This window comes from Aplidium turbinatum, chromosome 4 (genome assembly GCF_918807975.1).
Source record: "Aplidium turbinatum chromosome 4, kaAplTurb1.1, whole genome shotgun sequence".
NCBI classification, from domain to species: domain Eukaryota; kingdom Metazoa; phylum Chordata; class Ascidiacea; order Aplousobranchia; family Polyclinidae; genus Aplidium; species Aplidium turbinatum.
In genome coordinates, this window is record NC_137475.1 from 15,189,560 (window position 1) to 15,204,250 (window position 14,691).

General features: G+C 37.8%; 1 protein-coding gene across 1 annotated transcript; it reads left to right on the forward strand.

The window, feature by feature from the left end:
• The first annotated feature begins 1,632 nt into the window (after window positions 1–1,632).
• LOC145768934 (uncharacterized) lies at window positions 1,633–14,686 on the forward strand. Its single transcript, XM_082580536.1, has 7 exons — window positions 1,633–1,864; window positions 2,951–3,098; window positions 7,350–7,459; window positions 7,816–7,933; window positions 8,193–8,295; window positions 9,267–9,414; window positions 13,035–14,686. Exons 1-7 carry the CDS (start codon window positions 1,633–1,635, stop codon window positions 13,196–13,198), a joined length of 1,023 nt encoding a protein of 340 aa, XP_082436662.1. The 3' UTR covers window positions 13,199–14,686.
• Window positions 14,687–14,691: the final 5 nt, after the last annotated feature.

Sequence of the window (14,691 nt, forward strand, 5' to 3'; positions counted from 1 at the left end):
GTGTTTTATTACCCTGTAGGCTATTTAAGATACTCTCTTCTAAACTAATTTGACACTTCGCACTTCGCAGGTTTGCGCTTGTGGTTGCAACATTCAACCCAGACTGCAAAATCTGTCATTTTTACATTGACTCAATGTCTGCAAATTTTGTTGACTGGGAAATTGGGGGGTTTTTGGCCGAACACTTGCGACTCTATCGCGGCACACAGTTTGGGAACCCCTGAATTAACCTATACTTTCTTAACAGGGCCGGATCATTAACCTACGAGAATGATGGAACTATAGCAGCACATCAGCAGGTTGCATTTCCAAGTTAGATTCTATATTGAATAAGGAATTTGCAAAAACTACATGGTCCGGACAGGTCCATCCAATCTTGGACCCGGCTCTTGTTGTGGGTTTAAAACCATTCACATTTTATTTCAATATTAGAATATAGGCTATTTGAGGTAAAATTTATTTGAATGCGCCATCAAAAAAATAAAAATTACCTTTTTTAATTAAATCGCCGACATCTAACAATTCCAACTGTCAAACATTTGTACTTAAAATCTATATAAAATACCAGCTGGGCTTTCCCACTGTATACATGGCTTCAATGCAATGGCAGGATACGTCAGTCGGTTACGCCAAATTGCAAGTGCTTTGCCTACCATAATTATGAAGAAAAGGCTTACGTCACCAGACCATGCTGCAGCATAGGGTGGGACCGAGAGAATGCAACTTGCCGAAACATTTGGAAAACAGCAGCAGTTAACTGCGTGTCTGTCAGCCACATGATTGTTGTAGCGAACTGCAAAATTGTAAGGTTGCAGCTTTTCAAGCAATTTATTTCTAAGTCCAGATTACAAAGGAACAGTAGTTAGTTATACGCTACCGTTTCTGAAAGTGCTTGAACTTGTTAAATAAACTAAATGATTTGAATCTGACTAATTTGTGGATAATGAAAGTTGTTAAATAATGCGGTGTTAAGTAAATTGAAGTTGCATTTGTTGAGAAGCAAGAACTCAGATTCTGTGTGTAGAAAGTGCAAGTGAGTCAGTGGACTACCTAAGCATGTTACTTTAGATATCAAGGCATATTGGGCATGTTTGATTTGTCTCCTCGTTTTTGCAAAGACTCTTTGCTATCTTAATTGAAAAGAAAATCGAAAAGTTTTACAGGGCTTAAGCCACCCTAGTGGTGTGTCCCTGTATTAGGAATGTTTGAACGAAATTTCTTAGATTGTGCAGTAAAAGATCGAAACCAATATAAACTCTAGTCATATTTTGACAAAAACTGTCGAAACAGTTTTGTGTGGTGCAAGTCGAGAAAAGTAAACAAACCCTTAAAATGTGAAAACAAACTTAGTCAGTGCTGTATTTGGGCTGCATGTAATGTTTCATTCAGTATTCGTCAAAAATAAGTGACTGTTTGGTCAGATATCCGTCAACAAAATTATCCATTCACTTCAACCTTTTTTGTCAGAGAAACAAAAAATGGAAATTTTTGTACGAAGCAGTTGGCACTGTAAGCAAGTGAAGAAATTTAATGTTTTTTTTTTTGTATTTTTGTACGACAATCTAACACAGTTGGCGTGCTAGTAGGCTATCATAATTATTCATTACTGTGCTTTTTCCTGTGATAAGAAAAATGCCAACTGAAAGAGTGGAGAGAGTAGAAGTTTCCAATCGTGGGTGTGGCGACTACGTTTGTTCAAAAGCTGGTATTTGGAAAATAGTCGTACTGATTTGTGGCTGTGCTACCTTTGCAATATATACAAGCAGTGAAAGATATCTCAGCCCTAACGTAAAGACTTATGTGTTGGCAGCCCAAATCATATCATGGGGTGTGAGTTTACTAATTTTCTTTTTTAAATTAACTGGTAAGTAACTGGTTTGTGCAGTTTTTCAAGTTGTAGATTTGAAACTTTATAATGATTTTACTTTGCATGGTTTTTTAATTTCAGTTTGACTTTTCTTCACCTTGGCGCTTGTCAAGTGAATGTTAGCGAAAACTAAACACAACTACTGTATAGGCTTAAAAACGTGGTGTTTGATTTTAGAATTATGCGCGCTATTTCCAAACATCATTTTGTTTTGCACCATGTAGGCCAGCACTCACCACGTGACGTCATATCCTGTCTTTTAAGGGTGTGATTTTCGCATGCGAGTGTCGTAAATGATAGCATTTACCTACGACATAAAAGATCAAACGCAGCACATTAAAGTTTTAAAAAAATGTTTTTAATCTTTACGTTTTTACCAGTGACTATAAGTCTGAGTAATTTGAATGGAGTCAAGTCAAAATTTATAATTATTAAAAAGAGTTTTTCCTGTTTTCTGTTTTGCAATCACTGCAGTATGAAGTATTTTCGATTCTTTACGAAGCACTTAGTACAACGCTTGGGCCTTTTTGAATTATTTATAGCGCTTTGCTTCTCACTCCAGATGCTAAGTGCATTGGAACCAATATTTTAGTCTGTGCCTCTGCTCATTTTAAATTGTACAATATAAAGAATAAAGCGTCGCAAAACTCGCATGCCTAAAACAAAAGCTTAATTTTTGAGTGCTGTTTTGGTACGCTATTGGCTTATTTTCGTCGGCTTTGTACAAAAACAATATTTCTTTTTTCCTTGTAGCCTACCGTCACTCATCTAATATTTAATGGTTTAATTATTTTGCAGAAAAACACATTTTAATACTTTTATCAAAATCCATCTTATAGTCATTGCTAAAAATTATCATCATGGCCTACAGTAGCAATACTAATGGTAGCAAAAGCCATAATAGTTACAGTATAGTAGCTACACAGCTCAGTTTATTTTGTTTTGTTGACGAATATACAAAGTAGAACAAACACCAATAATTCGACATATAGTAATAGTACCGTATAGGCAATTGTAAAGCAAGGGTCCGCAAGTACTACTGGTTGGTACGATCCTAAAAATTGTTTTAAATCCTTGTTTCAGGTCTTCACATGCACTTCAATCTGACATGTTGCTGGTCGTTTGATTCCTTTGATTACTTCTGGTCATGGATTTCCTGTCTTAATTTCTTGTCCTGCTCAGTGATACTGGCTTGCTTTTTCAATTGCGATCCAGCCATATGTAGAGGAAGGTAAGATCTCAGTTTGCGACAATATAGAATTGAACTCGATTATGATAACTCTGAACCCAATGTTGTCTTTTTACCGCAATTAATTAAAATGTTTGCCTATGAAAATTCCATTATTTCTTTTGATGTAATTTTTCATAATTTAACAATTTTTTCAATGGGCCTAGCAGTGGCGGATGCAAGAAGAGGGTGGGGGGCGATTTGCCCTACCTTACAACACAGAAAATTAACTTTGTTCGTTGGTTGGTTTCGAACACTTATCCTCGGACTGACAAAGCCTTGATAGGTTATTCCTGGTAGTTTCACATACTTGCAGAGGCTTTTGACGCAGTGCCGGTTACCGAGATTGACAGAGTGAAGCTTTCCGATTGTTGAAGTGTTGTTGTCGGGGAACAATTCCATCCATTAGGTGCCGCTGAATGGAGAGTAGTCCTTATAATGCGTTGCTCAAGCTCACATCCGGAGATTCGAACCAGCGCCGCTTGATCTTGAACGAAGTCACGCGCTAACCACCTGATCTATCGGAGCTGACCGGCGTATTCACGGTGTATTTGTAAGGTCAGCTTAATGTAGACCTACACTATTGTGTTTTATTGAAATCTTTCCTTAAAGACAAATGGCTTGATCTGCTTTAGCAGCCTGTGAACGTTTAAACTCAATAAAAAAAAAATGTAGTAAGCTTAACTTTTTTAAACTTTATTAATCTGTTAATTTTTTTTTTAACTTTATTAACCTGTTAAGCTTAAGCTTAACGGGTTAATAATGCTGCAAGACAACCGCAAACAGTTTTTCTGGTTTTGGTTTCATCGCAAAAGACGGACAGTGGTCAATGAATATGATTGTCGAATTTAGAACTTATACAGGAACTTTTTTCTTTTCTCGTCTTTTGCTTTGAAAGAGAAAAAGAAAAAAGTGCATGTATAATGACGTCATGACCGGTCAAATAGTGTTTCAGATTCAAAGACCGGAGCCGGTCAAATAGCCACTGCCATTAAAAAAACAAAAAACGATTAACCCTCCCTCCTAACATCAATGTATTCATCTGTTGTCGTATAATTGCTGGGTAGATGATAACAACTTACGTGCTACTGCTTGTTTGTATGAGTGCAATAACTAACGTACAAACTACAATCGAACATGCAGTTTGGTATTGGAGCACCTGTGCAATATGATAATATAAAAGCTCCCACACACAGCTATCAGTGGTAAAAGCTTTGAAAACTGCTACTAACTATGGTCCTACTGGTATACCTGAATGCTCTCTTATTTTGTCTATTTTTATTTTGACAAGATATCCAACTAAATGGCGGTGGTTAACTTGACACAAGTAACATAACGAAAGAAGGCCCTAATCATTTAATTACAGCACACAATTGTTCCCGACAATGGTTCACCAAATCAAACGTCATATAAAACCGTTCAGGTCTACTGAATCTTAGCGTATTACGTCATGGAATTTTTCCTAAAAAATGAGCCAAGATTGCACCATCGTTCGTAAGACTTGTATCACACCTGTTGAGAATTGCTTCACAATGTTTCACTATGACGTCACAGTAACCGCGTACGTGAGTTTGAGATATAGCAATGTATTCTAGTCATTCGTAAAATGGTTGCTTGAAAGTTAGTCGCATATTTAACTGTTTGCTTAGTGCTTGGCGGCTGGACAAAAATTCCGTCTTTATCTAAGTAGTTTGTATCGTAGTGACAAGTTTTTAGTGGTGTACGGTGTTGCATCCCAATTTCGACAGCCAGGTGGCTAATTTTACAGAAATGCAATTTTGAATAGACGTTTTCAAAAGAGTGTTTCCTTCGGTCATTACATACAGACGAACGGATCCGAGAATCTTATGTTACAATTTTCCCACGAAGAGATTATGGTTTACCGCTGTGACCAACAATACGGCAATGTTTTAGATTGACTGTGAATGACTATCATCATACATGACTGGTTGGCTGGTTGGTTTGGTTTTTAATCTTTATCCTCGGACTGACAAAGCCTTGATAGGTTATTCTTGGTAGTTTCGCATACCTGTAGAGGCTCTTTGACGCAGGGCCGGTTACCGAGATTGGCAGAGTGAAGTTTTTCCGATTTTTGAAGTGGTCTTGCGGAGAATTATTCCATTCACTGGGTGCTGCTGAATGGAGGGCAGTCCTTAAATGCGTTTCTCAAGCGCACACCCCGAGAGTCGAACCAGCGCCTCGTAATCTTGAACCGGGCGCGTAACCACTGAGCTAGCGGGGTGGACTGTTGAGATGAAAAGTGCCTATGTTCAAGAAGAACTAACTATTTACTAACATATGTGGGGGAAGATTCAAGAACTTCTCACTACATTCTGTGTCTCATTTATGACAATTTGATATAATCTTGTGGAGGTCTAAATGTCCCATGTCATCCTACGAGTTACGAGTTAATGATGTGCAATAGATCAGCTTCTTGCTTATTGTCTAAATGATTGCTTAATCAGTATTGTTTCGCAACTCTGCTTTGTTGCAATTGACTACCTGGTATCAGTGACGTTCGGTGGCTTAAACCGTTGGGAAAGCAACTTGGAAATATGCTGCAGCAAGGTAGTAGGCACGAAGGGCGTAATCGTCGGGCGAAGCCCGAAGGCAACACTTCCAGCGGGGGGCAACACTTCCAACACTTCCAGCCGAAGGCAACACATCCAGCAGGGGGTCTGGGGGGCCTCCCCAGAAATTTTTGAAAAACGCTTCCAATTTGGTGCGCTCTGAGAGCATTTCCAAAACAAATCAAAAATAAAAATCTGTAAAATTGTGCTTCGCCTATGTCGTGATCATACATCCATTTAACGTTTAGAAGTCATGAACAATCTTAATTTTAACGTTGCAGGACCAAAATCCAGTGTTAGACATGGAATAATAGTTTTCTAAATATTTAATTCGTCATGAGTGTTCATTCTCAGATATTCAGTTAGGCCTACACTACAAAAACTAGCACTTAGGCCTAAACATTACAACCGCAAGCAATTTGTACAAAAAGCTGGATAAGTTTGCCTCCTGCGTATAGAAGCTTAACGAACTAAATATTGCATCCGCACCTGAACGTTCATTGGCGAAGTAACGTTATATCAACGCTGTAAAAAGGGCAAAGGCATGACTATGAAAGCTAGTAGGCTAAAGTACATGGCGAGGAGACATCAAAAAACAGCAACAATCTTTTCGCCTTTATGATGCTGTGCTGTGTACCGTGACGAGAGACCATTCTGTGCGTATGACGAGTTAGTCTAGCCATTGTACGCATTGACGTCACTGGGAAAGCAACTCTAACCACAACACATCTGATTGGCTAAGCAGCTGGTGACGTTTTGCAAAACGAGTGAGGATTGGATAAAACGAAGGCGTTTTTTGACGTTTTTGTACGTGGGGAAATCAACTTTCCAAGTTGCTTTCCCCACGTACAAAAACGTATACTGGAGCCTCAGTGATTGTTTCTGACAGGAGCGTTTGCGTTAATTGGCATTTATAGGCAAGACATGCGGTTTGGTGAGGACTTAGACTACTCACAAGCGTTACGAGTAATTCTAGTCACGAACACAGTAATTTGCAAGTTAAAATAGACGTGATAAAAATAAGAAGAAATTAAACCTAGAATTCAGTCATTATATTTTGCATAGTTTTCGCTCAGGTAAGCACTGCTTTCCTTGCTTTCCCTCACTGATCGTCACTGCCTGGTATGGAAATTACCACATTTTTCACCGGCGTTTAAGATGGGCTATGTTTTATCTTCTTTAAAAGTGTCTTGTCGAAACACAGCCGTTAGCTCGAGTGGTGTAGAACCGACGTCCTTTCAAGTGCTTCGCAGAAGTTCTCACCGCTAGGCCACAGCCAGCGCAGCCAACATCAGTGTTTTTCAACCTCTATTAAGCCACGGAACACTTTATGCATTAAAATAATCTTGCAGAACACCAAGCGAAATTTTATAATGATGCAATAAAACAAACAGCATAACAATTCGCTTTCAGTTTTTCTCAGTGCAATAAATAAGCCTGCTTAGATGAGCACAAAGTTGATATTGGGGCAGAAATTGCATAAAGACAAACGCGAAGCTCTTGTGATTTTGATTGTCGACCGGAGTTCCATGTAACACCAGTCAAACTAATAAATTTCTTACGCAACACCGGGTGAAAATCAATGGTCTACATATTGTATATCGTTAGTTGATTAAGCCTTCAACAGTTGTGTTGAACTAAACGTCATCAACCTCACCAAATATGTGTTAATGTTTTTATTTAGCTTTTGCCCGTGTGTCCAAGAACTAACAGCTCTTCTAATCGGATTGTTGACCGCTATCGTGTATGTGTTTGAGGCGCAACACTTGCGACTATACGCTCCAATCGGGACAAGTATGTGCGTATAGATAAATGCAGTAATACCCAATAGAAAAGTATTCAGTAGCGTACGCAGGGAGACATTGCACTGTGCCTCCCGTGTTAAAAAAAAGTTTCAGTAATTTAACAAAGTACGGTACAGTAAAGTGCGGTATATCATATGTTTGCCACTGAAATAATTTACGTATAACTTATCTCTTTTTTGATTTGTAATAGATCTAAATAGCTACAAGATAGTAGAATAGTTTATAGTTCTTGGCTTAACAGCTTTTCCTCAACAGGAAAAATAAAGCTTGGTTGAAAAGAGGATTTGAAATTGTAAAACTTAAATTTAATTTAATTTTGTTTTAAATCGAATTTTTTTAATCCAGGTTATGGAACATCTTGGCGAGGTATTTGGCGAATGTTTGTGCTTGTGATCGGAGGAGCAGCTTTTGGACTTCTTGTGGAAACTGGATATTCTATTTGTGAAAGGGGCTCTAAGAGAGGGTACCGGTTGCAGCATTGCAGAAGATTCACGTTTAAAGAAATTTCAGGACATAACTGATGTTTTTGATCTACTCGAATAGAAGTGGCTAAGTGGTGGTGAAGTTTGTTGAATATTCCAACACAAACATTAGCAGCAAGCTTTTGTTTAAAACAAACGTTAATTTAAACGTTACAAGAACGACATGTAATAAAGAATTTCATCGAGAGTCTTTGTTCATGATTTCAATGTTGTTTACAGTTAAATTATTTATTATTCCAGCTGTGCAAATGCTCGTACCTTTGTGCTTATTGCTTGGACTGTAGCCTGGTCTGTGTCCGCATTGTTCTATCTCTTACATATCTGCGGAATTCAAGCCAAAACAGTAAGTGTTTTGTTTATAGTATGAGCCAAAATGTCCTCTCTTTGTATTCTCATGAAATATAATATAGTATAAGAACTTACTCTAGGTAGGCTGCAACAACAACCAGTTATGATCCAACAACCGGTTCGCATAGCTTCAATTGTATTTTAAGACGTGGTTTGCACGAACTGGTGATATTAATGTGGTTTTCCAGACTACGAGTAGGGTTCTTTTATCAAAGCAAATATTTAGCTTTTTCATGATCTTTTTTATCACTTGGATCTCAAAGGAGTACACTTAATGGTTTGATTGTTTGTTAGTTGCTGGTACTATGCACTGTAAAGTTAACTGCACACGCTATATCGAACCACTTTCCACAATAATAAGAGGAATTAGGATCGTTGACGGAAAATAACTCACCGTGCCCCATCCTGTGTGTAGCATCTACAACTGAACTATAAATGCGAAACGAAACTTACAAATGTAGAGCCTTCACTGTACGGCACAGTCATAGGAAACTACGAAAAATTCAGCCTCTGCTTCGGACTAATACTGACGCCCCAGTCCTGCAGCTAAGTATAGGAGTTTACCTCACATGTAAAATTAAAACTCTGGAGCAGCTTGCTTATGTCAACTGGGCACCCGTCTTCTATCATCAGAAAGTTGAATACAGCTATGCATATAAGCTAGTTATAATTTATCTCAACTGCACGATAGTTATTCTCAAAATGAAACTCGAAATTGTCACTTTTTTGCATGAGAGCAGCCAAAACTTGAACGTCCTCGATCAATCTCCAAATTAATGGTGCCGAGATTGAGTCGATGTGCATAGAGTAAGTAGGCTATAGGCTATCAGACTACTACATTATCAACATTTACAAACCTCAACACCCTTGCGAATATTGCACCAAGTGTAGTCCAAGCGTTTTCATGATGTTTCTCTCACATGAAATCTTTACATTTTTTATGCGGTTTAATTATATTATTTTCAGAGCGCAAATGGCCAATACAGATTCAGTGCGATAGAGTTTTTCTGGTCAGCATTCTCATCTCTGCTTTATCTGGTTGGAGCTGCAGTGCTGGCCGGGTTCTTGTCATGTTCGCAGTTTCGAAGGTTCAGATGTAGAGCGCGTTTAGCAGGTAGCCAGCTGTTTCACTGCGTTCTTTTGTGTTTTCAGTGAATGTAACCAGTGCCAGATTATCGGTATTGTAGGCCTAAAGCTTAAATCACTTGTTGGCTTATTTTTATGTGCGTAAAACTTCCAAAACGTATTTTGGCTTGCAATGGATTATGGAAGTATTAAACTTATTTTAACCAAACCGCTGACAAGCTATTCGACCGCTATTAAGCTATGTGAATGGACATAAGTTTTGTACTTGATTCAAGTTCCGTTTTCTTCCGTGGTTCCAATCTTAGTTCAACTCCTATGCAAGACAAGGTAGCCTACTTTTCTATTGAAGAAACTGTACAAAACACTGACAGTTATCTCTGTTTAGTTGACTCGAACAAGCAGTTAGTTTTCACAAAGTATTGGTAGTCTACTCTCATCGCAGCGAAATAAGTCATCAAAGTGATTTAGCCTACAAGTTAAATAAGTCTTTAATACTGTACTTTCAATTACAATTCATATGCATACCCACAAATTACAGCCTAAAAAATTTCAAGACGGTGAACTTTCTCGATTTTTAAGCAGTGGCAAAATCGTAACAAATATTGTCAAGATCAAGCAATTTTGCAACCACTTTCTATTCTAAGCTCTCCCAAATCTGCCAAACGGCTTTGACCCACGCTTGATCTTTAATAGTGTCCAATTTTTATCAAAACCGAAAATGAACGTTTTCATACGCAGTTCGTAACCATGAAGTGTTACCTCAACAATCAACATTGTTGAAACGACGAGTGGTTACACCAGATTAAGCACATCATTGTCAAATATTTAACCATTTTTTCATGAGTAGCCTAGCCTAACTTTCTTATCTAGGCGGGCTGAATTTTCGTGGGCGTAAAGCTTTAGCTTGTTTAGCTTTATGGATAATTCTGCATAGAATGAAACCCTGCCAAGCTTGTTCATACAATTTAATTTTTATGACATTTGTTCCTTGCACTTATTTAGCTCCTCACCGTCTGACACAAGTATAACTTCACTAACGAGGGAAAAAATAATAAAAATATTACAATAGCATACACATGAGACTACAGTCTTCCAGCAGTAAAAAATTGAAACTAGGTAGGCTAAACTCGATTATGACTTGCTTTTGTGCCTAGCCTATAGGATTGTTTTCTCGAGGTTAAAAGTTATTACTTTTATTATCATATCAAAGAAATAGTTTGGAATGGATATCATTGCATGCGAATTTACATGAATATTAACATTTGACATCTCTGTTCAATGGAAGCTTTTTTTGGCACTGTATCGTTAGAGTTGTTAGCACAACTTTCTCAGACCGATATTTTATCGCTGCTAAGTGACCAATAATTTTATGGCCCAGGAATTGGAGGGTTTAGATATTTTAACCTTTTTGTAAAGATATCGATGATAATACCGAAATGTGACCTGACTTGCCCGCTTTACCCGATGTTTGTCATCTGACTCCACACCCCCGCTCTAAACATGTTCACAATGGTCTTCCTCCAGATAAATCATCCATGCTGGATGTTCTTCAGCTTCCTTACTTGTTCTTATGTTTAGCCAGGGCCGGATTTAGACCATGAGAGGCCCTAGGCTATTCAATTTGTGAGGCCCCTCTCTATTTTTGAGCTCGGAATTTCTCTCTAAACAACATCACATGTCATTGCTTAGTGTTAAAAGTGCATTAAACTCTTCGTTCTTTTCATTTTCCACATTATGGGTGGAAATTGTTTATTAAAAGAATAAAAATTTAATTAAGGCAGTTTTGCTTTTAATTTTAATTTCTTTGATCAAACAACCGTTACAATAATTGTAAAGTTTATGTACGAAGACATAAGAAATAGCCTAGTTACATTACAGCCATGAAATAGAGTAGCCTAAGACTAGGCTACCAAATTTTGTTTCTAGCTTTGGTCAAAGCAAAATCATGCAAAAGTTCATCAAAATTTATCTGTTTAAGTTTGTCACTCTCAATGCACAGAGCTCAGTGCGGACAACCTTTCTTGAGACATTGTCGATCTCAGTTTATTTTTGATGCTTTTGAGCCTTGAGAAAGATCTCTCTCCTGAGCAGTTAGTGACCATTTAAGCCTAGAAACACTCTTACTATTGCTTTCACATTAGGAAAGGCAGTGTTAATTTTTTCCTTGCACATAATTTCATAAAGGTCTCCATGAGACAAGGAAATAGATTGCTCTTCTGTACCGGTAAGCCCTTGGTTTTGTGTTTGTCCCACGTAGGCTACAAATGAAAATGTAGAAATTCATCAGTAAGTTTCCAATCAACATCTTCCGGATACACTTCCTTTAAAAGTTCTACGCCTCGTAAGTTACAATTTCTACCTTAGTTGCTTTCAGATTAGCAAGAAAGAGGAACATTTCTGCAATGTCACTGTACACATTAGCTCTTCTTCTTAAATTGACTTCAAGTGCGTCGAGCATAGGAGGGATAAAGGAATTTATTTCAAACCTTTCCTTTGAAGAGAGTTCACTTAAAGCGTAAGGTGCATTTCTTTGTTTCCTAGTGACGGCTCTGTAGTTAATATTCGGCAAGGTTGCTTTTGCTTGCTGATCAAACTCGTCAAACGCATCTCTAATTTCACTTGGAAAGTCTACAAGTGAACTGTACAATTCGGCACAAGTACTTAATAACAATTCAGATTTCGAAGGGCTTTGCTAACCCTTTGAAAACGACCTAGCACTGTGGACCAAAAATGCAACATAGGCTAAACACAAATTCCAATTTTTCCATTTTTTGCAAAAGGTTGTTAGCATGAAGTCTGGTGTAACCCTTTTCACTTACATTGGAGTGCAAATGACTGAGAGCATTGGTATTGGCACTGTAACTTTCTAAAATAGCTTCCGTGGCTTTTGCATGTGCATCCCACCTAGTATCTGACAAATGTTTTGGCACTTTTGATTGAGGTTGCAAAAATTATTTTATAACTGCCCACCTTTTTGTGAAAGCTGAAAAAAGGTGTAAATTTCATTGCCATGAATGCCAAAACAGTTCACTGCATCAAGACAGCAATCAACAGCTGAGCGGCCTACCAAATTTAAGGAGTGACCTGCGCTTGGAATAAATTTTGCAAATTTATTTATTTCTAGGATTTGTTGCTGCATACCATTGTAGCCTACCTACCAGTCATGTTTGCAGCATTGTCATAAGACTGCCCTCGGTATTTATTAAAATCAAGCTGAAGCTCAGTAGTGAGATATTTATGAACTGAATCTGCCATGCCTACCCCAGAGTGGTCTTTCAGCTCAAGGAAAGTTATAAATTTCTCACTTGGTAAAGCGTTTACAGGAGACACGTATCTGATAATTAAATCAAAGTTAACTGATCGGTATGTGAACTGTCGGGAGTAGAATCCACAGAAAAGCTGAAATATCCCGATAATGATAATTTACAACGTGGTTGAAACCAGTTGTGCATAGAATTTTCTACTCTAAAAAGCTTGATATATATATACTTTAGATAGGGTTTAACCTTGTCAAGTTTTTAAAAGAATTACAAACTTCGAAACCGAACTTCGAGGCCCCTGGGTGTTGAGGCCCTAGGCTTCAGCCTGCCTAGCCTATTGGTAAATCCGGCCCTGTGTTTAGCTGTACATTATTGTTCAATGTTGCAGGTGACATATGCGGGTTTGTGGCAGCCATCTTATTTGCTTTGGATGCTTACCAGATGCGATCACATCGCCCCGTGTGGTTTGTCCGCACATCAGCGCCACCTGCCGGAGGATCCGGACGAGTGAAAGTAACACGAACGACAGAAACTCGCACAGTTCGAAAATAAAATTCAATATACTTTAAAGTTGGTGTCGAGTTGAAGTTGGATTATTGTGTTGGCTACGATTTTGAATTAATCTTAACGTCAAGCACTAGAAATTGCTATTCTGGTGTTATATAAAAGTTAAGCCAATTAATGGAAGAATAAAGTAAATTACAATATATTTCTTTTCAAAGTTTCCTCTGTTTTATTGTTGCTAGTTGCCACATCAGTTACACAATTTAGCCCATATGCTTTCTTCGGAGGCAAAACCATTTTTAAGCATGTTATGTCGATATTTGTCTGCGCTTGTTTGAATTACATGGGACCTTTTTGTATCTTGTTATTGCTTGTTAACTAGAAAGAAATGTAGACCTATCAAACAAGTGCGAACAACCCAGACAGCAAAATATGTCAGTTTTACATTGATTCAACGTCTGCAGACCTATTCAACAGAAACTTCAGATTCAAACGAATTCAACAGAAACGTCTACAGACGTTGAATCAATGTAAAAATGACTGATTTGCTGTCCAGGAAGGAACAACCTTGCCAATGCAGTATATTTTAAATCTGTCAGAAAGTGAATTACAATGAAACATGCCATTTTTACGTTGGCAAACTGCTTGTAACTTAGAAATGGTGTCGAACGTTGGTATAACGTTGCTTATTATAAAACTGCCAAAAGCGGTGTTATCTTGCTTCTGCTTTTTGCAATGAGTTGCGTTACGTTGTCTTGACTGAATTGGTCATTCAACTTCTTTTATTATTTTTTGCGTTGATTTTGCTGCAGAAACGATCCGACATTTAATTCTCTTGTACAAATTGCTTTGCTTGAAACGTCTGCCTACGTACTTTAGCTTAATTTCTTTTGAAGATGTTTGCACAATTTATATGTTTACATCCACACCAGCTCACACCCACAGCTGAGAAGATTCTTTGCTTGAATGATTAGAAAAGTAACTTGATGTTTGAAACACGATATGAGGCAATCGACTATGGTAAACGGTGGACAGTTCTTTTGGCGAAGTGAATCTCATTTGTACAACGCTGGCACCATGATGTTTATCATCACTATTTACAGTTGTGTGTTTTTATAGTTGTGTTTGATGTGATGAGTCATCAATGCAGTCGTGACCTAGCAGCTTATAAAACGACAGTTCAGCGAATCATAATTTATCGAAAATGACGTTTGATTTTAAGGTTTTCGGAGCAAGGTTTTATCGTAGAAGAACTGAATGTCTTAAAAAAGGAAAAAAAATTACGGGGTGGTTGTTTTTGTGCAATTTTCACGGAGTACAATTTTGAGTAGGCTATTTTTTTGTTTGATTATTGTCGGTCTGGTGATCTGTCGTTTATAATCTGTCGTGGTCTCAGTACAGTATAACCTATGTTTTTCAGGCATGTCGCATGCGTTACATATTTCAACACTGCACATTAGCTGCATTTTTTAGTTAATAAATTGTAACTTCAATTCATTGTTGCTTCTACAAGAAACGATCATTAAAATTACTATAACCTG